The sequence below is a fragment of the Halichondria panicea genome, chromosome 14 (assembly GCF_963675165.1).
Source record: "Halichondria panicea chromosome 14, odHalPani1.1, whole genome shotgun sequence".
In the NCBI taxonomy this organism is placed as follows: domain Eukaryota; kingdom Metazoa; phylum Porifera; class Demospongiae; order Suberitida; family Halichondriidae; genus Halichondria; species Halichondria panicea.
Window position 1 is genome coordinate 3,409,837 of NC_087390.1, and position 25,078 is coordinate 3,434,914.

General features: G+C 39.2%; 4 protein-coding genes across 4 annotated transcripts; 2 read left to right on the plus strand and 2 right to left on the minus strand.

Annotated features, from left to right (window-relative positions):
- Positions 1-26: 26 nt before the first annotated feature.
- LOC135348046 (zinc chaperone YciC-like) lies at positions 27-2,205 on the minus strand. The gene is made up of 2 exons (XM_064546185.1): positions 2,068-2,205; positions 27-1,619 (listed from the first exon to the last, which is right to left on the minus strand). The coding sequence occupies exon 2, from the start codon at positions 1,603-1,605 to the stop codon at positions 85-87; it is 1,521 nt and encodes a 506-aa protein (XP_064402255.1). The 5' UTR covers positions 1,606-1,619; positions 2,068-2,205; the 3' UTR covers positions 27-84.
- LOC135348047 (sorcin-like) lies at positions 2,166-5,841 on the plus strand. The gene is made up of 4 exons (XM_064546186.1): positions 2,166-2,374; positions 3,812-3,994; positions 5,215-5,407; positions 5,530-5,841. Exons 1-4 carry the CDS (start codon positions 2,303-2,305, stop codon positions 5,613-5,615), a joined length of 534 nt encoding a protein of 177 aa, XP_064402256.1. The 5' UTR covers positions 2,166-2,302; the 3' UTR covers positions 5,616-5,841.
- Positions 5,842-8,672: 2,831 nt separating this feature from the next.
- LOC135348049 (uncharacterized) lies at positions 8,673-13,009 on the minus strand. Its single transcript, XM_064546187.1, has one exon. The coding sequence runs from the start codon at positions 12,748-12,750 to the stop codon at positions 8,815-8,817; it is 3,936 nt and encodes a 1,311-aa protein (XP_064402257.1). The 5' UTR covers positions 12,751-13,009; the 3' UTR covers positions 8,673-8,814.
- Positions 13,010-13,859: 850 nt separating this feature from the next.
- LOC135348050 (uncharacterized) lies at positions 13,860-17,600 on the plus strand. Its single transcript, XM_064546188.1, has one exon. The coding sequence runs from the start codon at positions 13,860-13,862 to the stop codon at positions 17,598-17,600; it is 3,741 nt and encodes a 1,246-aa protein (XP_064402258.1).
- Positions 17,601-25,078: the final 7,478 nt, after the last annotated feature.

The window sequence follows — 25,078 nt, forward strand, 5'->3', positions numbered from 1 at the left end:
AGAAGCCATTCAAGCTAGTGAAATAATTAGCACCTACAATATTGATGATCATTTCTTACTGTACAAAACAAAATAATGTTTGCATTACATTCCACACTTGCAATATCCAACAGCTTTGTAAAATTGATCTACAAGTCTCTTGGCCACACTACATACAAGTTCCCAGGCCTCGCTAAAATCGGCATCCTGATCCAGGCCAAATCGACAGACTTGAGTGCCTGAGGGAAGCAGTACAGGAAGTAGGGAGACATGTCCACTGGAACCGTTAACCTGCCGAACCAACTCTGAGTTCATACGATTAAAGTTGATGCCATGTATGGTAGCAGCCTCCTCAACAGACACTCCGTATTCCACAACACCTGTCACACGGAAATCAACACAGCGAGATTTCAATTCAATAAGCTCAAATCGAGGATCAGACAAGATCAGCTTCTTTGTAGACTCGGCACTGAGGGGGTCATTGTATGGAATTGCTAATGGTTCTAGGTAAGAATCGAGTTGCCTCTGAATAGCAGCCGTGTCAATGCCACGGCCAATGATCACCAGCTGAACAGAGAACGTTCCACTAAGGCTCTTGCTAACACTCGTACAAGGAACAATCTCGTAGCGTTGTCGACCACTCATGTGAAAACTATACAGGCAAGATCGATTCTCATCAAACCAGAGAGTACCCTTCATTCGAGTGATGCCTTTGGGGAATTTAGAGCCGAGGAAAACTTGAAACAATCCGAGAGAAAAAGGTTTTGAACTCTCAAACACCAACGAGCTAAATTCATCTTCTGCAATATGGTTTTTGATGTCTTTATCCTTGTTTGACTCCTTGAGACGGTCTTGTCGCACTTTGTTCATCATCCCACCGATGCCAATCGTGTAGGCAGCACTGGATGCTTCATGAGATACCACAGTCTCCACTTTAGCCACTTCGTCTACTTCCATTATGTAATTCAGGGGAACAGAGCACTTTACACAAGCATGGATTCGGGCCCCAGGGACATGATTTCGAATGAATTCCTCAGCAAGCTCAAACTGCGAAGGAGAGATGACATCCCTTTTATTGAGTAAGACGATATCTGCACACTGTAACTGACTATCTGCTGCTGCGGACTGCAAAATATTCGGCTCTTTAGCTTCGATTCTTGACACAAGAGCATCAGTATCCACAACTGTCACGACGCAGTCCAATCGAATTCGATACATCTTGCCGTAATCTTGCTCGAGCGTAGCAATAGTGGCTTGAGGGTCGGTAACACCACTTGTTTCAATTAAAAGGTAATCAACTTTGCCGATGTCAACATCTTGGAGAAGATTCCACACTGCGGATTGAAACTCTGAGGATATAGAACAACATAGGCAGCCGTTGGTCAGCTCTACGACGGAATTGTGCTGTTTGTTGCCTCGTACTATCTGACCGTCTACATTGAGTGATGCAAAGTCATTCACAGCAGCCGCAACCTTTAGATTATGCTTGTTTGAGAGAACGTAGTTAAGGAGAGTTGTCTTTCCTGCACCTAGGAAGCCAGTCACTAATGTTACAGGGAGGTTTTTCTTCTTTGGGGCCCAAGCAGCAGCCTCTCTGTGGGCGTACAAGTTACAGATGTTGTCCATTTATGGTAGATAATCTACAGAATGATAAGGATGTTGAAAGTGAAGAGTTATATAGAATATTATCACAAACAAAAAGAGATCGTAGTAAGTATAGTACCGTATAAGCTCTTTTTAAGGCGTCACATTAACGCTGGTAAAGGTATATAGCCGTTATTAGGAGGTTGGAAAAGCTGTTTTTTTACCTCCAATTAGAAGTTGGCCCTCTAAAGACACGCAATCAAAAAGAGCTTATACAGTAGCCTCCAAATACTATTCATATTAAGAAGAGAGCGTAATACACGTTTCGATCACTTCTATTATGTCTGTGGCAAACTTTAGTTATTTAAAAGTAAAAAAGTTGGTGATTTAACTCCACCTAAAAAGTAGATTATTATGTAGATGCCAATAAAGATCGATCTAGTTACAAGCAGAAAATGGCCTGTAAACATGCTGTAAAACACACTGAACAGAGGTCAAACACACCTGAAAAAATTTTCTTTTGCTGCTTAGCTAGCTTGTCGAATCCTCTGCAGATAATGATCGTTTGTCTTGTAAGCTAATAATTTTATTCTCATGGGACTGACTGACAGACCGGAAGCATAGTCGGAAGTAACTGATCTGCAACCCTAGCCCTGTCGATGTGTCAGAAAACAGAATAAGAACAGCAAGAAGGTAGTTAATTCAATAAGATTACAAGACTGAACAAGAGATCAGAGCCATGGCATACCCACCACCAGGTCAACCGACTCAAGACCCATTGTGGCCATTTTTTTCCCACGTTGCTGGAGCTGTAAGTTGAAGTACATGTATGTAGTAGCTCAGTTTACATGTAGACATGCACATCTATCTGCAAGGGCTAACTAGGGGTGTATTACCACTGCATCACATCACACAGTGTTGACTCTTAAATGTGACCACATTTGTACTTAGAAGTCCTGACTTTAATATAATAATTATGGAGAGCGATGTTGTATAGTTTTGAAACCTTTTAAACGAAGGTAGCAAGTCCTAGCTAGCTGACCGACCAGACCTTATATGGTTTTTATGCCTCAAAGCGTAAGGAATACAGTAAAGCTGACTGTGTGCGTGTGTGTGTGTATTCCACTGTAACTGCTCAACGATTGCAATGTGACGAAAGCTAACAGCTTCTATAGGCTTCTAGCCACGTTCTCTTGGATTTGGATTCGTGGGTTTGCAAACTAAAGCTTTTTTCTCGAGTTATGGCTAGTTTTACTTAATACAGTGAGGCTGTTGTAATCTCTTTAGAATCGTTCGTAGCATCATCTGTTTGCACACAAGTCTATTAACGTATGAGATAGCCTTGCACTATAAAGCGTTAGCTATTACTACAAGAGCGAGAAAACTGCAAAGCTGTACACTCCATGCAGCCATTGTAACTTCCACCTCTTCTGGAGATCCTCCCCTTTTTGATGGAATTTTATTCATTGACAGGAAATGCACTCATTCATCTCTGTGCTTCTATCCTGCAAGATCATCTGAAGCACTCGGGTACGGGTGCTTGTGGAATTTTTAATATTTAGATACTAAGACAAAAGATTGGCAACGTGGTACCATCCGTGTATCCCCGCGGTTTTAATCGAGCTAATATAGAAAGCTAAACATGAATAATTGTTTTGCTATCTGTAAAATGTTTATGAATAGTTCTGCTACTGAACATTCGCTTTCACCTCATGTTTGAGGCCATGTGGCTATACCCCATGTAGCCTTACTTGTACATGTACATGTAACCTTACTTACGTATTACTACTTACTGGATGGGGTAAAGAAAGAATATGTTAGCTATACAATTATGTATATATGGCCTTACTTACATGTAGTTACACAGGCTTAGGTATTATAATTATGTACACAAACATCTCTTAAGTGTGAAAAAGTGCTCTGTCCACCTTTAGACAATCAAGAGTATATTTCCAAGTGGTACTCATCACCAGGGAGCATAACTGATTGTTGCGGGGAATGTATGCATTGGACACAACAATTTAAAGCAAAACACTGATGGTCCCAGAGCCACTCACGTTGAAACATTACTTGAAAACCGTTCTGTTTTGCCAATCCCTCTCTTTTTATCTATAATCATACTAGCTCTTTACCAGGCCTATAAATCAACCTGGCATTAAAAATAGAGAAAAATCTGCCTGGTGACGAGGCTGTAGAGCTAAGGTCGGCTTCTTACGCCTTTCATTCACTTTTATCTATTGTTTAACAGGATGGGCAGATTGATGCTGATGAGCTCCAGCGCTGTTTAACACAGTCTGGAATATCGGGCAGTTACCAGCCATTCAGCAAAGAGACCTGTGTGATTATGATCAACATGCTCGATCGTGATTTTTCTGGACAAATGGGATTCACAGAGTTTAAGGAGCTCTGGGGTGTCCTGAATCAGTGGAAGGTGACTGTTGGCATAAATATAATTATACTTTTATCTTAAGACAGCTGTCTATGATCAGAAGCTATAACATTTGATTAGTATCTTACTGTACTGTTGAGACGTAATTATTGTGCCTTGGGTGCGCTGCAACATTTTTGAGGGGCTTAATTTTCGCAGATTTCGTGGGTTAGCAATCTTACACGGAAATTAAGTCCACGAAAATTGTTTTTTAATTATCTGTTGTAACGTGCAAAGATTTAAAGGCGTGGCTTCCGGTAAGCAACCATTCCGCGAACGAAATGCTTTTAGAGGCCAATCCACGAGCCTCGAAAATTTCGCACTATACGGTATATGGCAGTGTGTCTGTGTGTACAGCTGCTCAAGGATCAATGACATGCAAGTAAGTGTTTCTATAGGCTTCTAGTCACTTCTTCAATTTGTGGGTTTGCAAAATAATACTTTGTTCTCGAGTTATAGCTAGGTTTGCTACAATGCGTAGCAAACTTGCCCATGGAGTGTTGCTACTCTATTAGTAATTAGCTCTGCACTAGAACGCTAGTTATTGGTAGCTACAAGAGTGAGAAGAGAGCTGCAAGGCTCTGCTGATGCAGTATATAGCCATTAATTTTAGACTTTACACTTTTGGCATCCTTTTTAGCAACAATCATCGTCGATTATTTCCCATGCACTCTTTGAGTTTCCCTGGTCCCCACGCACAGTTCACTTCAAAAGGAGGTAGGAATACCCTGCATGCAGCAAATATAGATACATGTACATCGATATCATGTGTGTATTTAGTACATAGCTTGTGAATAAAAGCAAAACAAAATCGGTAGAAATTCGCAATCTAGCAAGGATCGTGATGTTATTACAAGTACCGGCATACATGTACTTGTAGGTCTTGCGATCTTATTTGTGAAGCCATTACCACTCGCTAAGTTCGCATATAATTATGTGTGGTGCTTGTGTAGTAATAATACGAAGCACACTCCACCCAAATCAATGTACATGTATTTCCTAGAACTGTGATTCACTGTCCACAGTTCGCTTTACTAAACAGCCCCACACATCCTCTAGGAGGAAGTTGATTCATAGTGGTTTCCTAGACCAAAGAAATCATATAGTGATGAATAATAACAGGCCCGAGGCGCGTAGGCGGCATGCTATTACAACATCCCTTACATGCTATTCAGCCAAAGGTTTAGCACTAAAATGTGAGCATTTGTCCTCTTTTTTTTCAGACGACATTCATGACCTTTGATCGTGATCGTTCTGGCACAGTGGAGCCTCACGAGCTGCAGCAAGCCCTTACAACATTTGGCTACAGACTTTCTCCACAAGCATTGGCGGGCGTCGTACGTCGCTTCTCCACTAACTCTAAAATTGGGTTCGACCAGTTTGTGGGCCTCTGTGTCAAGCTGAGATTGGCTACTAGTAAGTGTGGGTGTGTACGTGTACAGTCAGTTACATTTCAAAATGGGGTATTACGTCACTGATTAACCACACATCGCTCATTCCATACTAATGTGTAATGAACACTATTTTGTCCTCTTCAGCTCAGTTTCAGGCTCGTGACACACAGAGGAATGGTACTGCCACTTTCGCGTACGATGACTTCATCCAGGTGGTGATGAGTGCCTAGCCCAAGTTCTTACTTTTTATTGAGAACCTTGTAGTATACGTACTTTTAGTATAGTAGTAGCATGAAGCAATTGTTTTCTGACCCATGCATTACACGTAGACACTATTTTGTGATTGCCTTTCCCTATACATCGTTATAATTATGGCCCGGATAGTTAGTGTAGTGAATTATAATTATGTATACATTGTCATGGTTCAGTTGTCTGGATGTGTTCTTATTAAGTAAAGTATGCTTCGGTGTGCGCATGCATGCGCAGTGAGGTATACGGAAGTGTGTTTTGTGTCTGTCTGTGTATGGAGACTACTACAGCTGCACTCAAGATCAAACGAAGTGTAAGTAAGAGTTTTTATAGACCTATCATTGACAATGAAGTCCCTATAAACAAACAACACACATGCTTGCTTGTCATGAACACGTTTGACGACAAGCAACATATGAACCGGCACTATACAGACGCTTTCTATAGATTTACTTACATGCAACAGGCATGCAAACAATAATTATTTTTGTATATTCAATCACATAGGGGAAATCCTACCAACGTCAGAAAGTCGGTTTTGAGAGACTCGTGGATTCATTGCCCCCTAAGGAATATTGTTGTAAACTACGCACACCATAAAAAGCAATGGAACAGGGATAATTGTACCTTAGCAACTCTCAGCCGCCTATAACACAAGAATGACAGTGGAAATCAGCTGTGCAGTAGGCCCTAATAACTAGTCTTAAATCTTGAAAATGTGCCTAGACCGGTGTCATAAAATTTTAGGCCCCCCTATGAGATTGGGCCCCCCGGGCCTAGAATTTTAACATTTTAGGCCCCCTCTTAAAATTTTAGGCCCCCCCATTAACAGCACAATAGCGGTAACATTATGTGACAGTGCATTCTCAAAATACACCAATACAGTCTTCTATGGTCTTCACAGTCTATGCATGCAGTGCCAGTTACTGAATGCAGCTCTCCTCACACACACACATTTCATGCATGTACAGTAGTACCACTGGTCTCACAGCCATCACACTGCACCACGTCATTCTATGACCTCATGCAGCACGAAGCACATAGGTGCCAACTGTCCCGAATTGGTCAGGAGACTGTCCAAGATTACCCTTGTCCCGAAAGGAAACTGTTATTCACCTCAGATATCCCGGATTTTTGAAGGTTGCTGCTTCTGAGCTGGGTTACTAAGCTCCAAAAGGCTTATCAAGCCTGAAACTACTGCATGCTAGAATCTTCAAACAATGAACAAAAACAGCTTTACACAAGAAACTTAGTTTATATAGCAAGGGCATATGAGAGAAGTGCCCTTGTACTATGATACAGCTAATAAGTGGGCAGGGCTCACTTGCTTGCACTCTTATTACATGTACATGTACTGTGATTCCACCATAGATACAACAGTTTCTCTCTTGACTTCTATATCTATGATTCCACATTACTTGTCGAGAGCTGAGCCAGTGATGCTATTGGAGCATCCCCACAACAATTTACATCTTCTATGTAGGAAAACATGGAGGAAGATATGAATTGTTGTCTTTGCACTGAAAATTGTGTGCTTTATTCTTTATAATTATTGTGAATTCACAAAATTTTGCCTCCTTTGGCGGCCAGCCGCTTGGGGATAACGCCGCCATGTTTTGTCCTGAAATTTGGCTGAGAAAGTAAGCACAATGTTGCAAATATGGCGATAGCTATGACCAACATCGATTGTCTTACAGGCAGATCCAACATTGCAGAGCTGCATCAAAGCATTTAACTCTTATAGGTATAAGCATGAGTAACCTGAAAGGTAAATCTTCCTTCACTTTGAATTCCATAGAATAATAATGCAAACAATTTTGCTACTTTGATACAGAGTCTTTGCATGCATGCAGTCTTTGATGCTTTGTAACTAATAGAGCTAACCTTACCATAATTCTTTGACTTTGTTCTATCATAGATAAAGATTTCTGTTCGTTTATCTATGGTTCTATCGTGCAGAAAAGAGGGGGGCCTAATCTCACAGTGGGAGGCCTAGAATTTTAACAGATTGGACCCCCTGGGGGGCCTAAACTGTTAATATTCTAGGCCCGGGGGGCCCAAAATTTTAAAATTCTAGGCCCGGGGGGGCCTAAAACATGGGGGGGCCCAAAATTTTATGACACCGGATTATTCTCATGATTATTATTCCCAACCGATTGACTTGTTGCCTTTTGACCTCTCAGATCAAAGGGGAGGATTGCTGTGCCACAACCGTATAGCGGCGGGTAATTTTTGTATGAAGTACCCATTTATTTTAAATCAAGACATTGAATCTATTGCGGTAGAATAATTTCGTAGTTTTAATTTTCGTATGCTCTTTAACGAAAATTAATGTCCACCATACGAAAATAACCAGCTATACGGTATTGAGGGCCAATATAATATGGCATATTACACTGCATGCATGGGGCAAAATGACCTTAGGCTAGCTTTTGAGACTGATCCCACCCTCCAGCCAAAACAAAAATCTTTGGTTTTATAGGGACACACACTCTAAGGTAGATGTGGTTTCAGGAGTGGTATAACGTATGAAGAGTGTATTCATGCATTCCTGTTGTCTTGCAAGGAAACAAAGTAGTGACCTCCTTGTGGCACTCCCAGCGTGTAATAACTATAGACAAAATTAAGAAGTTGACATAAACGCAGCATACAACTGACACGAGAGTTAGACATAATTATGCACTTGTTTAACTAATGCCCCTCCCCCTTACCGGGGATAGACCAATCACATGATCTAATCCCCCACCTTTGATCAATGCCAATTTTCTTTAGACACCTACCGGCCGGATTATTAGCGCTTACTCGACTATAAGCGTATTTTTATTTTAAGCGCATGTTCAACTGCAGGCTTTTTATACTCGAATTGAAGCGCTTTTCCAATTATGCGAAGGTTATTAGTGAAATTTTCCTGGCAGTTTGCACAAGTGCCAAAACAAGTGGCCAACCCTAGTTAGTACCGACTATATAGGGAGCAAAATTTACGCAAATCCAGATGAGCTATGATCCCGAACCCCCTCTGGATGAGTTACTATACTGTCTTCACTGACAAAGAAATCAACAATTGCATGCATGGGGGAAATGTACAAAAATATTGACAAAACAAATCGCTTAATTATATAAGTAGCTAATATAATTTTAAAGCTAATTAGTATAGTCAGGCAGCAGGAGCAAACGATTAACTTATTTGTGATCTTTACCAAATGGGCGATACTCCATACTATTTTCGTCCGAGTCCGAATCCTCCTCTCTATTGGTGAGCTCAAAATCGTACATGTTGTTCTCACCACTCAACCCAATTGGATCAAGAATACCAACAGTGCGTCTCTTCTTTATTTTTCTAACGAGGTTCACGATGATGTATGTGATTATGTAAAATAGAGGAATATTCATGACTATAACCAAGAGTGTACTTGTGAAGGGAATTGTGCTGTCATCACTCGTACCAGTAGTGGGATTAATGTAATCATAGTTGAACCACGAGATCTTGTTAACCACTATCAGGTTAAAGAAAAGCAGACCATCAAGAATATTGTGCCAATGCTCACGATAAGGCTGCGCAATGGCATGAAAAAGGAGGAAGGTTGTCAAAAAGACATCTAACATCATATAACGCTGGGTCAGCCTAGGAAAAATAATTGTTAAAATTATCAGAACTCTGTAAAGAAAATACATGCCAGCAAAAACCCTGCAATGGTCCTTAAAGCAGCTCTGAAAAGAATCCAAGAAAGGCTTCAGTTTTGCATATGGTACATGAAAGAACACTTTAGCAACCGGATTTGTGTCACTACATCGAAGGATATTCAACACTTTAAAACAGAGCGGATAAATTAGGAGTAACAATGTAGGAACAGTCATGATAACCATGCACAGAACTGCAACGACTGCATATTTGATATGACCTCCAGAGAATGGTTTTAAATTCCCTTGACGAAACACAGCGTAACCGTGAAACATGTTTCCTTTACCCATTACATTGCCGATTTCAAGAATCTGACAGCTCACACTGATACATTGAGAGAACACAATCACGAGTACAGAGGACAAACCGTGGATAATATACGACCTGAACGTTGAGTGGCGAAAGCACTGATACTTCTGTAGGATGTTGCAGTACTTGGTTAGAGCAACTGTGAGACACACCAGAATGATTACATACACAACAGTCACAAACTTGAAAACTAACAAATCCATGGTTGTAGCTCCTGCCCACAGGCAAAATGAAAGCTTATTATGACTAAAGAAATCAAAGTTGAACATATTGTAGATCATTCTTGATATTGTGTACAAGTAGAACACTGGGTCTGGGAATATGACAAATGATTTGCCAGTGACAGGAAATGAATGGATTACTTGTGCAAACCATATGAAACCATTGATGGCACCGGACGTAAAACTCACATTGAAGAGAGTTGCTAGAACAAACAGAATCGTCAGCGGTAAAAGTTCAGAAATTATGTACAAAAACCACCCATAGTCACATGATTCATTGCTACCACAGTGATAACTTGTTCCATGATAAAGAACAGAGAAATTCGAAGTACACTCCCCACATAACCTGCCTGTTCGATAGTTACCACATACGACCTGGCTCAAATGTTCCTTGGAGCTAGGTAGCAAAAGTGTCTGATTAAACGTGTTGGAACAATAACCACTTGGACAATAACCGTATTCAAATGTTTCATTATGAAATCCAAACCAGTATCCTTTTTGTAAAAGAGCACGGAAACTAGACCTTTTGCACTCCTTAATTGGTTCAAAGGCTGCTCTAGCAACATAAGAGCTGCACACACATTTATCATTGGCTTTACCATCAATATCAGTATCAACATCGTCAAAAACATACCCTGGGGGACACTCCAGCAGTTTGACATTCATGTCCAGCATAATCTCACGATAGCCTAGCTTCTGCAGCCTTAGCACACCTTTACTTCCAGGTTCTCCATGTAGTCGCATTTTTCTGTTTGATATGTACGTGTAAGGTTGGTTGATTCGAATATTTGATTTGTTTCGATTTTCAATTGTGGCATAGTACACAGCATTTATTTTTTGGCCGAAATCATTTTGAACAGATATTGGTAGTTCAATTTCTCGTCCAGGATAAAATTTAAAGAACTTCTGATCAATATGACGTGATTCTCCTAATAAAAATTTTCCTCCAGAAGTAGACACTTGACATTTGATATCAGGACCCTTGAAAATAAATTCTCCAACACACTTGAAGGTGTTCCTTTGATCACGATGATTTATACAAGTACTGTCACAGTTTAACGAAATGGAAATGCAAGCATGAATACAAGTAAAAAGAGAGGGGGAAAAAATTGCATGTCCAGATGCATAGCATTCGGAATGGTTTCTAACAAGATAGCCAGCAAAGTTATCGGTAAACGTAAATGTTACATTCTTTTCACGTTCAGAATCTATGTTGCCATGGTACTGAATAAAACAGCTTCTGGAGGACACAAAGTTATGCTTGTCAATATTGTAAGCATACAAGGCACCACCCCTTCTTGTAGCGTTGTTTTTGGTGAAGTGAAATGTATTGTGCTCCATCACAATCAAAGCTGAAAATCCCACAAACGAAATCGCTCCACCTTGGAATCCACTGTTACCAGTAAAATCGCATACACTTTGTGGTCTTGTAACAATTGTACTGGAAGAGAGGTATATTGCTGTTCCTGAATTATCCCTAAACACGATTGAACCACTAAACGTCACATTGAACTTAGTAAGCATCATTGCACCTCTACCATTAACGTACTCGGTGTAGCCGTTCCCTGGGAAAAATTCAACTGGACCAGCAGAGTTTGATCTGAATTCACAATTATGAAATGTTGGAATGGGTAAAAATCCACTTGACAAAACTTCCCATACATGTGGAGCAATATCAATAGCTGAACCAAATCGTGCTTTGTTACTGATCCACTTACAATCCTGAAAGTGAATATTGTTTTGCAAATCAGAATGTGATCTTCGACTAGAATACACTCTCACACCGCCACCATAGGTAGCCTGATTACTCACAAACATACAGTTGTCGAAGTTCACAGTATTGTTAAGTACCTCAGCAATATTGAAGCCTAAATCGATGCCACCACCACCATAATCAGGACACACATTTTCTTCCACAGTCAGATCTTCCAAGAGAATAGTGTTGTGGCTGCTATAGTCTTGAACTACTATGTATACACCGGCACCCCAGTTTGCCTTGTTTTGCCTGAACGTAGAGTTGCGTACAATGATTGTATTAAATTGTGACTCTCCATTAAGTTGAATAGAGAGACCACCCCCTCTTCCGAGACCCTGGTGATCCAATCTCTTCCTTTCTTTTGTGTATTGAATAAACTTTGGGCCCCAAAAGAAAGCAGTGTTCTTTTCAAATGTACAATTTACAAAAGTATAGTCATTTCCCTGTGCTCGTGTATTCCCTGTTTTGTTATCGAAGTCAGTGCAATAGATACCGGGGGTACATACGGTTAGCTCCATATAAATTCCACCACCTCGAAATATCTTGTCATGTTGGATGATATTATTTGTGTTATAGTCAAAAATCGAATTAATTACTTTGACACTTCCACTGACATCATACAACACAAGTCCCACTCCAGAACTATTCGTAATGTGAACATTGTCCATATGGAGGTTACTACAGTTAACAGCATACAATGCACTGCTAAGCCGAGTAGTTTCAAAATGGTTTGAGGACGTTTCATTGTGAGTATACGTAGTGCTGTCATGTTCAGCACTACATTGCTCGATTTGAAGGTTTTCGATTGTCAACCCATTGACACGTACAAATTCAAGTCCTGCATTCGAATCATTGCATCTCAGCACACTTTCAGGTTGTCCAAGAAGGGTAATGTTTGTTAGATTCTTGAAGGAAATGAGTGTAGAGATTTGAATTACACCCGAGCAAAAGCGAATGGTAGAATTACTTACAAGGCGTTCTACAACAGCTTTGAAACCGATGGTGCATTGATTACTACAATTTGATGCACTACTAGAATCTCCAATGCAGTGACTTCTGTCATCAGTAAGCATTGAGTTCGCTAACTGGTTAGCTGCTACTAGTAGTAGTAGCAAACTGAGATACCGTAAATTCATCTTGCAGTCAGCCATTGGATCATAAACGTACTGGTACAGGACTGTGAGAGTCTAATTATTATACAGCAAAAATATTAATTTCCCAAACAGTGGTGTTTACACAATGCAGGATTTGGGAGAAATAAGACAAAAAGTTTTGTAAAAACGTTTGATTTTGTGAACAATAACACCTGATAATTATGTGCCATAGCTGCAACATAGCTGCAACATAAGAAATATAATTATAATAGTTAGACACTGTTTATGAAGTTTCTACATGATTTAGAAGCCCTCTAAATCACGTGGAAAACTTCCTAAACAGTGTCTAAGCATTTTTAGATCATAGCAACCATGATCATGAGTCTCTCTCTATAGCCTATATCCGCAGATTTGAATGTTCTTATCTAATCTTTGCTACATGATTGTCTAAGTAGTATTGTCTACATGATTGTCGCTCGTAAACATGATGTAACGGTGGTTGGTCTGTCTGTTGCGACATGACATGACATGTTAGATCTAGGCTCTAGCCCCTGCTTTTCTTCTCTCTACATAATAGTTAGACACTTAGGAAGGGCTGGTTGTAGTATTCTGAACGTATTAAGGGTTCTACTAGCCCTGAGGGCTTCTAAATCACGTGGAAACTTCCTAAACAGTATCTAGCATTTTAGATCATTATAAGCAATCATGAGTCTCTATAGCCAATCAGATTTGAATGGTCTTTGCTACATGATTGTCTAAGTAAGTACATGATTTTCTAAATTGGAGAGAACGCTTCCTCTAACCAATCTAATTGCAGTATTTATGGCAAACGTGATCTAAATCAGCACAGAGATTCACGCTTGTTTAATCGTTCACCTGTACTTCAGAGGAAGTTCCACTGGTATGTAAATTCACTCTATAATTATGGTATTATTCATGGATTCCTGGCTATAGCTAGATCTAAAGATTGAGCTTTTACCATTCAATCGAAACTAATTCCATAGCGTAAACATGTATAGATAACTGTTAAAAATAACAACCTATAAGTAATACTAAACAATGAAAACAAAACATATGATTCGGGGAAATTATTACAGCTAGATGCATGGGAACTACTTTCATTGTAATTTGTTACCAAAGTGATACATCTTTAAAGGCTTTGTACAATGGAAATTTGTTACCTGAGTATACTACTGTCTCTACTAGTATGTGCACATGGAGTGACAGAAAGAAAAGACAAGCAAACAGTTTTTTGTGTTACTACGGATGAAGACTCAACGAATTCATCGTGTCACACCTTGAGATACTACATGAGAAAAAGCTCATTTTTCTTCAGGAGCAACTCTACATTTATCTTTGAACCAGGTGAACACTTAACCAATTTCAACTCTTCGCTGGTGATTCAGAATGTTTCAGGACTTGTGCTTAGAGGACAGAATGCTACTATACAGTGCAACAAATACCAGAACTACTTCAAGTTTAACAATGTTTCAGACCTCTTCATTCATGGATTAAAATTCTGTAAATGTGGTCAGAAATCAACAAACGGAACAAACGGCTATTCAACTCTCGGGGTTTTAAACAGCACAAATTTAAACATATCTGATGTAACAATTTGTAAATCAGAATACCAAGGAATACTGGTCAGTAATGTACTTGGTTTGACTTCAATAGTACATTCATGTATCGTAGAGAGCCGCACAAATCGGTACAACAAGCTCGACAAACACCCAGCAAATGCCATATATTACAGTAATTGTGGCAACAACAACTCGTCATTGATTGTTTTAGATACTGTGCTTGAAAAAAATGAAAATTTATCCCCTAGCAAGCATAATAGGATACATCAAGCCATTGAATATCCATTTGCAGCAGGCTTGACGGTAGTGATTAAGTGTTCGAATGTAGCTGTCAGTTTGGACAATATAACTGCTGACGGGAACATTGGAGGGGATGGTGGTAATCTTGCCATTGTATTTCACACACCCGAGTTATTCAGATCGCATCACGTTGTGATAAATAACTCTCATATATCCAACGGTACAGCTATTGAAGGTGGTGGTCTCTTTGTGTCCATTGTTGAACCACGGGCTCAACGAAACAACAGTCAGATTTTGGAAAACAATCATACCATTCTCTCAATCATAAACACAGAGTTTACAAACAATACTGCTTTGTATCTGGGTGGTGCAGTTGGGATACGTCAGAAAGGGTCCAACACATCAAATTTCACTGGAAATGTTAGAATAACTAATTGCAAATTTACAGGCAATTCTCTAAAAGAGAAAGGGCACGGAGGTATAGCTATAAACTATTTGAACTTCATCGTCACTCAAGTTGATCAGCACATCAGTCCACAATTTAGGGCATTTGTAACTAACTGTACCTTTCATCAGAATTACGTTAAAAAAAACTCGAGAATGTCAGCTGGAAGTTCAGTGATATTTGTGAAGACAACCTCACATTTTAGACTACAAGATATTTTGATCGATTCTAATTTTGCATCAGCCATTCTTGGTTTGCAAAGCAACATTGTTTTAGGAGGAAATGTTACTCTAACCAATAACAGCGCTCAGAGCGGAGGGGGAATACTTCTTTGCCAGAATGCTGTCTTGTACTTGGAAGATGGGGTGAATGTACTGATTTCTGGCAATAATGCTAATCATGCTGGTGGGGGGATTGCAGTTGAATCAATTTGTTTGGAGTCGGAACCTATATGTTTCTTTCAATTTGTTTCACCTGAGCCGAGACAATATACTGATATAAAGATTTATGTACATGATAATCAAGCACATCATGCTGGAGACAATCTATACGGTGGATCTGTGGAATACTGCTATTTGATAGAAAGCTCAACCCACGACCTCCTAGCTAATCACAGTTTGCCTGTGTTTCAAGAAATCTTCAAAATATACTCTGCAGGGGCTGGTTTGCCTTATGTGACCTCCCCACCTGATCATGTGTGCATTTGCATCGAAAATGTTCCTGACTGTAACATAACTGAATACATTTCCCCCAAGTTGGTTTACCCTGGTCAACCATTCAATTTGACAGTGATTCTTGCTGGTCAATTGGATGGATCTGTTCCAGGCATTATTTCAGCACAGTTGGAAAATGTTCAAGAAGATCAGAATATATCTCTTCTAAATCACTACCAAGTTCAAAATGTGAAAAAGTCCAATTGCACCACAGTGAAGTATGAGATCTACTCGAGCGAAACTGAAACTAATGTTACCTTGGGACTTGTTGCAGCACAGCAAGGAGACACTAGTGTGACTGAATATTTACGTCAATATAGAGAGCTTAAAGTAAAGGTACCAATTTCAAAGTGCCCGAAAGGTTTCAATCTTTCAGAAGGAGAAAATGGCTTCACTTGTAGTTGCGAAACAATATTCACGCAAGCTAATATACACTGCTACATAAAACACCAGACAATCTGGGTCCCTCGAAACACTTGGATAGGTTACTTCAATGATTCTAGCACATTTGTACCCCAGGAAACATATGTAGTAGTCAATTACTGTCCACAAGAATTTTGTAAACAAAAAACCTTGAATATTACCACAACACTAGTTGACTTTGACCAGCGGGATCAATGCCAGGAAAACAGACAGGGAATTATGTGTGGAGAATGCTTGGCAAATTATAGTGCAACTTTTGGAGGAAGTCAATGTAAGCGATGCTCAAATGATTGGCTGTGGACGATTCCCTTCTACGGTCTACTTGGCATTATTATTATTTTCCTACTCATGTTTCTTGATATCACAGTGGCAGACGGAACGATAAATGGGCTCATCTTTTACGCAAACGCTATTCAGGCGAATTATGAAGATGTATTTACCTCACAAGTGAGTGAGTATTGGTTGGCAAATCCTTTAAAAGTTTTCGTTGGATGGCTCAGTTTTGCAAATGGTGTGGAGAAATGCTTTTTCAATGGTATGACCGAGTATCACAAAGCCTGGATCCAGTTTGCTTTTCCAGCCTATATTTGGATAATAATGGGTGCTATTATACTATTAAGCAGACGATATGCCATTGTAGTGCGAATAATCGGGAAGAATACCGTGAAAGTGTTTGCTACTCTTATTTTACTTTCATATTCTAAACTAATTCTTGCAATCATTGATGGAATTGATAGTACGCTTATTGATGCATCTAACAACAAACAGTACCGAGTCTGGTCGAAAAATGGCAATATCCAGTTCCTCCACGGAATACACATACCTCTGTTTGTGTTCTGTGTATGTCTATTAATTGTCTGTGTGCCATTCACACTATCGCTTTTGTTCATACAGATTCTCGAACGATACTCTCATCTGCGAATATTTTGGTTTGTCCGTAAACTGAAGCCTCTATTTGATGCTTATACAGGACCATATGATGACAATGCTCGGTTTTGGACTGGCTTCTTACTCCTGGTTCGAATATCTATATTTTTTGCAGCAATTTGCAGAGGTAGACTACACGATGGTGAAAACTTTACCATCACTATTGTTCTACTGTTCGTTGTCCTTTGCACAGCTTTCTTGCTCCGTAGTGGTATTTACAAGAGACGGGCAATCCAATTTCTCGAAGCATCATTACTTCTCAACTTATCCATGGTGTTTTCTTTCTCTGAATACATACATGTCAATCACAATAAAACGGCTGTTCTTATCCCAATCCTCATAGGAATCGCATTTGTAACGTTCGTTTTTGTTATTATCTATCACATAGTGAAGAAGCTTTACTCTTTCTCGTGTTTTGAGAGATGTCTGAACGCATTGAAGGAAAAGGTAACAACACGATGGCAGTATGAAAGGATTGATGAATCACTTGGCAGTTCATGTACCGCAACATATATGCCCCCTGTTGCTCGATTTACCGAAGATCGTGAACCGCTGCTAGCAAACACTAATACTGAATAACAAGTACAGCTAGCTAGCTAGTGCCTGAGTTCTCCTTTCTCAGTTGTTTTGTTCGAACGTACAATTTACAGTATATTTCACATTCTATACAAATTGAAACGTTATTTAGTTTATAATGCTAACATACTCGCCTGCAAGGTGAATTCTCAGCCTCCACCGGGGAAATAACCAAAGAGGTTCACCACACAAAACTCCATACTGGCAAAAGAAGTGATGAATTAACGTAACGTGCAAATAATCCCTTAACAAAGGCTACTTCCGTATACTGGCTCAAGAAAGTGCATGATCATACAATTATTATTATATTACATAATAATTATTATACCTCGTGGTGGGATCGAGGGTGTTCTAAGCCGATCTTGTTTTTCTACAAATGCACAATTGTATACACATTACACTTACTGTATTACTGCTGTACATATAGAAATGCAGCAATATCCAGAAATTGATGTGCACAGTGGACCCCCTCTTAAGGACCACACCTAAAGAATTATAAGGTGATCTGCGATATAAAGGCTTATATAGACACTCAGATCCCAAATAAGCAGTTTGTGTACAAAACAACTATACAGATGCGCATCATAAGCATCAGACATGCACAGAATTAGGTTGCTAAAAACAATAAATTCACAATAGCTATAGCTAGATCTATCTGTAATAATGTTCTGCAGACTATAATTATAGTAATGACTTTAGCCTTCTTTATTCTATTAGTCTACCAGCATGCTCAGATTTATGCAATAGAAGACAAAGCATGCATTGCCACTATAATTATTATTAGTTGAGGAGAGCATCACCAGTGAGTTAATTACTATTTTAGTGATGCTGTGTGTGACGCTATCCAAGAGGTACGGTATGTCACTGAGCTTATATATTATTACTGTCATCAGCTTAACTATAATTACCATAATTATTATATATACTACTATTAGTACACAAATTAAGCTGTATAATTATACGCTTACAAGTCTATATCTACAATGGTTAAACAGAACAATCAAACCTCCACAAGAGCTACACAATCCTTACATTCACCTAATTCATCTATTGCCCACCCCCATACATCTATATATGCTGTAAAGTGGTCATATGCAGTTTAAGAGCAAACATTCAATAAAGTACATACAATTATCCTTAGTATAGGGTTGGGTCGAAAACAGCAAAAATCCCCCCTCTGGATCTCACCCACAAGACAGAGTTTACATATCTGTTCTAGAACTAGTTGGAGCATGCAAAGACTATAATAATACCAACCCACAAGTGCACATGCTGTTTTTTGCACTTTAATTATAATTATTATATCTAGCAATCGAGTTTATACTTTTATGAATATTAAAAGTATACATGCAGTAGACCTGTACAAGTGTTGCCACCATGCATGCGATCATAAATTCATTCCTATATTGCTGGTGTGGTGAAGTTCAGTGACCACCAGTGAACTTTTTTCTAACTGACTCCCCAATCCAAATTAGCATTCAGGGAGATTCAAAACTCTTACGCAGAATTGCCAGTTCACTAACTTAATTGTTAGCTATCCAGGACTGAACTATAGGCGACTGACAATACTTAGGAACTATAGATACACCTGTACTGTGGTGTGTCATTTGTACTACTATTATATATAGGACATGCATTTGATTCATCAAGTAATCAGTTTGCTACTCTATTGACTACGAGTTGTTAGATATCGATCATAGACCTCCTCCACCACTCTGTGTGCATTGTAGTCCTCGTCTCTAACTCTCCTCTTGTACCAGCGAGCCATGACACAGTACAGAATGAATCCAAGCAGACTCAAAACGGCCTTGATTACAAACACGATCAGTACCATTTTATTGTTTGTTGTGGGAATCGCACCACTTACATAAATTCCGGCATATGTAGAGGTAACATAAGTTAAACCCTTATAAGCAGCAAATAATCTTCGCATGTTGTATGGTGCCTGAGCACAAACAAACTCCAGAAATGTACAAATAAAAACATTTGTCAGCAAACCACTCGACACAAATGATAAAATGCTTTTTGTTAAATCAATGGCCTCATAACTGTGAAAGACCTCGAACGATTCTAAAATAATATATACAATACTCAAAACTAAAGAAAGGAAAGAGGCAATACCGATTCTCTTTAGAATACTTGGAAACCTATCTCTTAGAAGGGGGTAAATAAGAAACTCATTAATCAGGATACCGATCATAGACCACCAATGATCACTGTACGTGAAAGAGAAAAGCATATCAGATGTGCAGTTGGTGAGATCAAAAAAAGTGCGAGGATTCACCGATATGTTAGGACTAAAAGCATGTGCAAACAAGATTAACCACAAGGGTATGCTCATAGCCAATAACCGTAGAATTGATTTTACATCTTCCACTTGCTCAGTAGTGAATGGTCCACCGTATCTCAACTTTCCCAGGTCCATTCTTGAAGGTATGTCTTCCTCCCAGTATGTGAGAGCACTGCGATTTAGGGGAGCCTTGTGCTTGGCTGCAAATTTAAGAACTTGGTAAACGGTTTTAAATGGTTGGGGTGGGTTAGGTTCAATAATCAACCAGTTTTTAGCGAAAAGGAGGTCGAGAACAAGAATAATACTTGCGAACAAAGCTGGACATAGACTATAAAGCTGGGTACTACTTATTTCATCATCAATTAGCCCCAAACAGTTGTCCTTCAAGACAATGTTGCCAAAGTCTCCAATCCAGGCACCAGCTCTTATACTGAACACAGCCCAAGCAATAAAACTAGTGATACTAGAAGATGATGCATCAGGCATCTGATCCAAACCAAGCTGTAGTATGCAGAAAAAACACGACATTGCCACCAAACACACACACCACAATAAACAGAACACCATTTCATTGACGAGCCTGTACTTTCCATGATATATTAGCCCAGGGCCTAGGATTAGGATGTATACACAGAAAACAACTGTTAAAAGAAACAGGGTGATAATTCCGATCCTTGCTATTATGTAATCTTGAAGCTTGGAATTGGCTAAAAATCCGAGGAACAAAGTTATTGGCAGAAAAATTGACAGTGGTATTATGACTATCCACTCTGGATAGTCGGTACGAACTGCCCTGATTGTGTTAAGAATAGCATTAGCTGTAGCACTCACAAGCAGTGTCCAAGCTAGCACAAGGTAGGCTCCCTTTGAGTAGAACTTTCTCACTCTGTACTTACAGCTCATTTCGACATTATAGCTGTGCAATATTATAGACTATAGTGGTTTAGCATGAGTCTTATAGGTACGTATTAGGGCACTATGCATTAGGACAACATTATTTTGTGTATTAGGAAAGTGAAGACAGACTTTGCAAACAATGAAAATGCTTCGATGATCTACTATTGGCGTATTAAGAACAACATTAATTTGTGGACATAATTATTGAAAATACATGGTCTCAAACACAAACTTGTGCCATTTCTACGGCATCTTACATGTACGTATGTATCACTTCTCCCATTTTTTCTAGCTGAATCTACACGTCACTGCAGTTAATCAGTACAAAGCAGAGAAGGTACGACATCCGCGAGACGCAAGAAGTGTTGTATGCACCAGGGTCAAAGTTCAATTGCGTCACCTACCAAACACATAGCTTAGTATACTACATTAGCTGTCAAGAGTCTGATCTAGGATTGTCATCAGCTTTCTGTAAGAGAGATGCCTGGAGTTGCACTTCTTATGACATTAACACTTCCTGTGCCTCGCGGATGTTGTACTTCTTTTGAGTACAAAGTTTGGGTTTACTAATAAATTGGCCTGGAATCCAGGCTATACTAAATTATAGTAGATGTAGACTTAACATCACAGCCCATGCATGCATACCAAGATGACTATGATAACAGTCCAAAAAATGTTATGTAAGAACTGCATGTGTATACAGCATGATGGCCAATGCTTAAGCTTGTGTGACTGGTACATTTCAGTTTCATGTAAGCACACTTTTGACACACTCTATAATTAAATTTATCTGAACTAATCCTGCACAAAAATTAGACAATTATATTGATTCTGTCTAGTCGTGTTCACATGCGCTTCCCAACTTAGTCAAGGTGGATGACAATGTGTTAGATATCGATCATAGACCTCCTCTACCACTCTGTGTACATTGTAGTCCTCATCTCTAACTCTCCTCTTGTACCAGCGAGCCAGGATACAGTACAAGATAAATCCAAACAAACTCATAGCGGCCTTAGCTCCAAACATAATCAGTACGACTGTAATGTTTTGTTGGGGAATTGCACCGCTTACTGTATTGTACTGTACGTGAAACAGAAAAACATGTCAGATTCACAGTTGGTGAAATTATTCAAAGTGAATGTTAAAATTGTAGGGCTAAATGCAAGTGTAAACGAGATTAACCACAAGGGAAGGGAAGGCTCAATGCCGATAATTGTAGAATTGATTTCACATCTTCCACTTGCTCAGTAGTGAATGGTCCACCGTATCTCGACTTTCCCAGGTCCATTCTTGAAGGTATGTCTTCCTCCCAGTATGTGAGAGCACTGCGATTGAGGGGAGCTTTGTGCTTGGCAGCAAACTTGAGAACTTGGTAGATTGTTTTAAATGGTTGGGGTGGGTTAGGTTCGATAATCAACCAGTTTTTAGTGAAAATGAGGTCGAGAACAAGAATAACACTTACAAACAAAGCTGGAAACAGACTATAAAGCTGGGTAATACTAATTGGATCAGCAACTAACCCGAAACAATTGTCCATCAAAACATAATACAATAAACCCCCAATCCATCTACCAGTATTTAAACTAAATACAGCCCAAGCGATAAAGCTTGTGATACTAGAAGATGAAGCGTCAGGCATCTGATCCAAACCAAGCTGTAGTGTGCAGGTGAAACATGTTAGTGCCACCACACACAAACAGAACAATATACAGTATACGACTTCATTGATGAGCCTGTACTTCCCAAAACCAAAGCCGTATCCTATACCAGGACCTATGGTTAAGACGTACGTGCTGGAAACAATTGCTACAAGAAATAGTGTGACAATTCCGAACCTTACTATTGTGTAACCTTGCAGCTTGGAATTGGCTAACAATCCGAGACACAATGTTATCAGAAGAAATAACGAAAATGGTATTGCAAGTAGCCAAACAGGGTAGTTGAATTTTGTTGCATTGATTATGTCAACAAAAGTAGTAGCTGCACCAGACACAAGCAACATCCAAGCTAGCACAAGGCAGGCTCCCTTTGAGTAGAACTTTCTCACTCTGTATTCACAACTCATTTTAAATTTTATCTATACAATGCACTAGCCTATGCAATGGGCTATTTGACAAACTAAGATGGTTATATAGGGAACGGTCTATATAATTCAGGGTACCGTAAATGGTATTGATGTAAAGATAGACTCGGTAAATAATTAAAAAGCACTCATACAATTACATTAGAACAACATCAATTTGAGGCATTTTGTCAAGATAGTCAACAACACAAGCAAACTATACACAATGCTCAAGCTAATATCCTGATCACTTATTAGGTTGCTGCAGCTGCAGTGTTACATTAATGTGTTATGTATTATCAAGGGGGTATATAAAAGAGAGGGCATGCAAGTTGATGCAACAGCAAAAATGAGCAGAGTTCAAACGTGGGCGGATGAATGCGCATGAAATGCTAAAAATAGAAATTTCTATTTTTAGTACTTCATGCAAATGCACACATTCCTCCACCCAGTTTGAACTTTGATAGCTTGATAGTGCAGTTGCATGCCCTCTCTTCTTGTATAGGACCTTGGTATTATCAACCATGAAAATTAATTAGCATACATATTTACTTCACTCTACTTCACTCGGATCACCACCAGTATTAATACTGTCTCAGCTTCTATAAACACAGAAACACAAAATTGTAGTAACTAATTATATAAGTGTTGCCTATCGGCTAAAAATAATTCATTACTACACGGGGTGTTATAGTTACTAGTCGAGGTGAATAATTTAGTAGTGTATACATGCACCGGTATACATATGTAATTTCCTAGACCAAAGTGAAACGTCTCACACTCCTATTTAAAGTACCATTGTTGTCCAACAATGGTACTTTGAATAGGAGTTGAGTTACGTGGGTTATTCATGTAGTTACGTAGAACTGCCCGTTCAGCATTCTGTAGCTATTGAAGACTGAAGTAGGAAGGACTATAGACTGATATACATGTAGTGTGTCTATATAACAGATTACAAAAACTATATAATCAGTACAATGTATCGTTATGGAGAGCATGAGCTTGTTGTTGTACGTTGTTCTCCTTAATTCATTGATGTTGAGAGATTGCATGCACATGTGCCACAAATGTTGTTCTATATAACTTGCTACTTACTATCCATGTACATCATTCTGTTCCAATGTATCACTGTCCTACATGTGCATATATTATAGCGTTACAGCAATAGAAAATCCCCATTGTAGAGGCTACCATATAGTGGGTTATTTTCGAGGCGGTACATTTTTGCAGATTACTCAAACTAAAACATTTCGTGGATTTTATTTTCAAGGATAGATTCGAGGTTCATATGACCACACCTCTATAGTAGAGAGGTCTTTCAACTGGAAGTAAACCGATTTTCAAGGTCAATCCTCGAAAACCTCAAAAATAACCAAGAAACCTTGAATTCAAAAGAATTTCGATCCAGTATACAACATGTGAGGATTATGTTGGCTAGAGTATCCAATGCCTCTAAAAAAAATTAGGCAGCTAAAGAGAGTTGACAAGTTTATTGTTCATTATAATTATAACAACACTAGTAATGGTGACAGAACACAAGGATATAAAAAGAGCTATATACAAATACAAGAGCTAGCGCGTGCATGGCCTCCATGTATGGCGTGTGCAATACAGGAACTAATTATGACTGTACATTCAATCATAGTAATCAACTAGTAAACAGATAAGTACAAGTTTCATGTGCTTTCAATTTTCCTTGCCATGCAAACATAAGTTATCATTTAATTAGTAATGATTGGATTAAGATATCTATCATATACCTCCTCCACAACAGTTTGTGCATTGTATTCCTCGTCTCTAACTCTCTTCTTGTACCAGCGAGCCAGGAGGCAGTACAGGACGAATCCAAACAGGCTCACACAATTTTTTACTCCAAATAAAATACAATCAGAGCAATATATATGAGAAGGATGGCCAGTGGAAGCTAAGCTAAATGATATGATAATAAAGCCCATGAAGTAGCCAGTGAAAAATCCTTTCATGTTATATGGAGCCTGAGCACAAACTAACTCCAGAATTGCACAAAATAGAAGGTAGTATAGTACCCCTCTTGATGCATAAAACAAAACACTTACTACCCACAAGGTAAGGTTTTCATTGTTAAAGAAGTGATGAACTAGCGTCAAAATCAGGAAAATCACACTTAGAACGAACATCAAAGGAAACGTCCTCATTCTACTTCTGCCATGGCTGCGAAATGGCTCAAGTTCAGAGATGATGGCAACCATACCA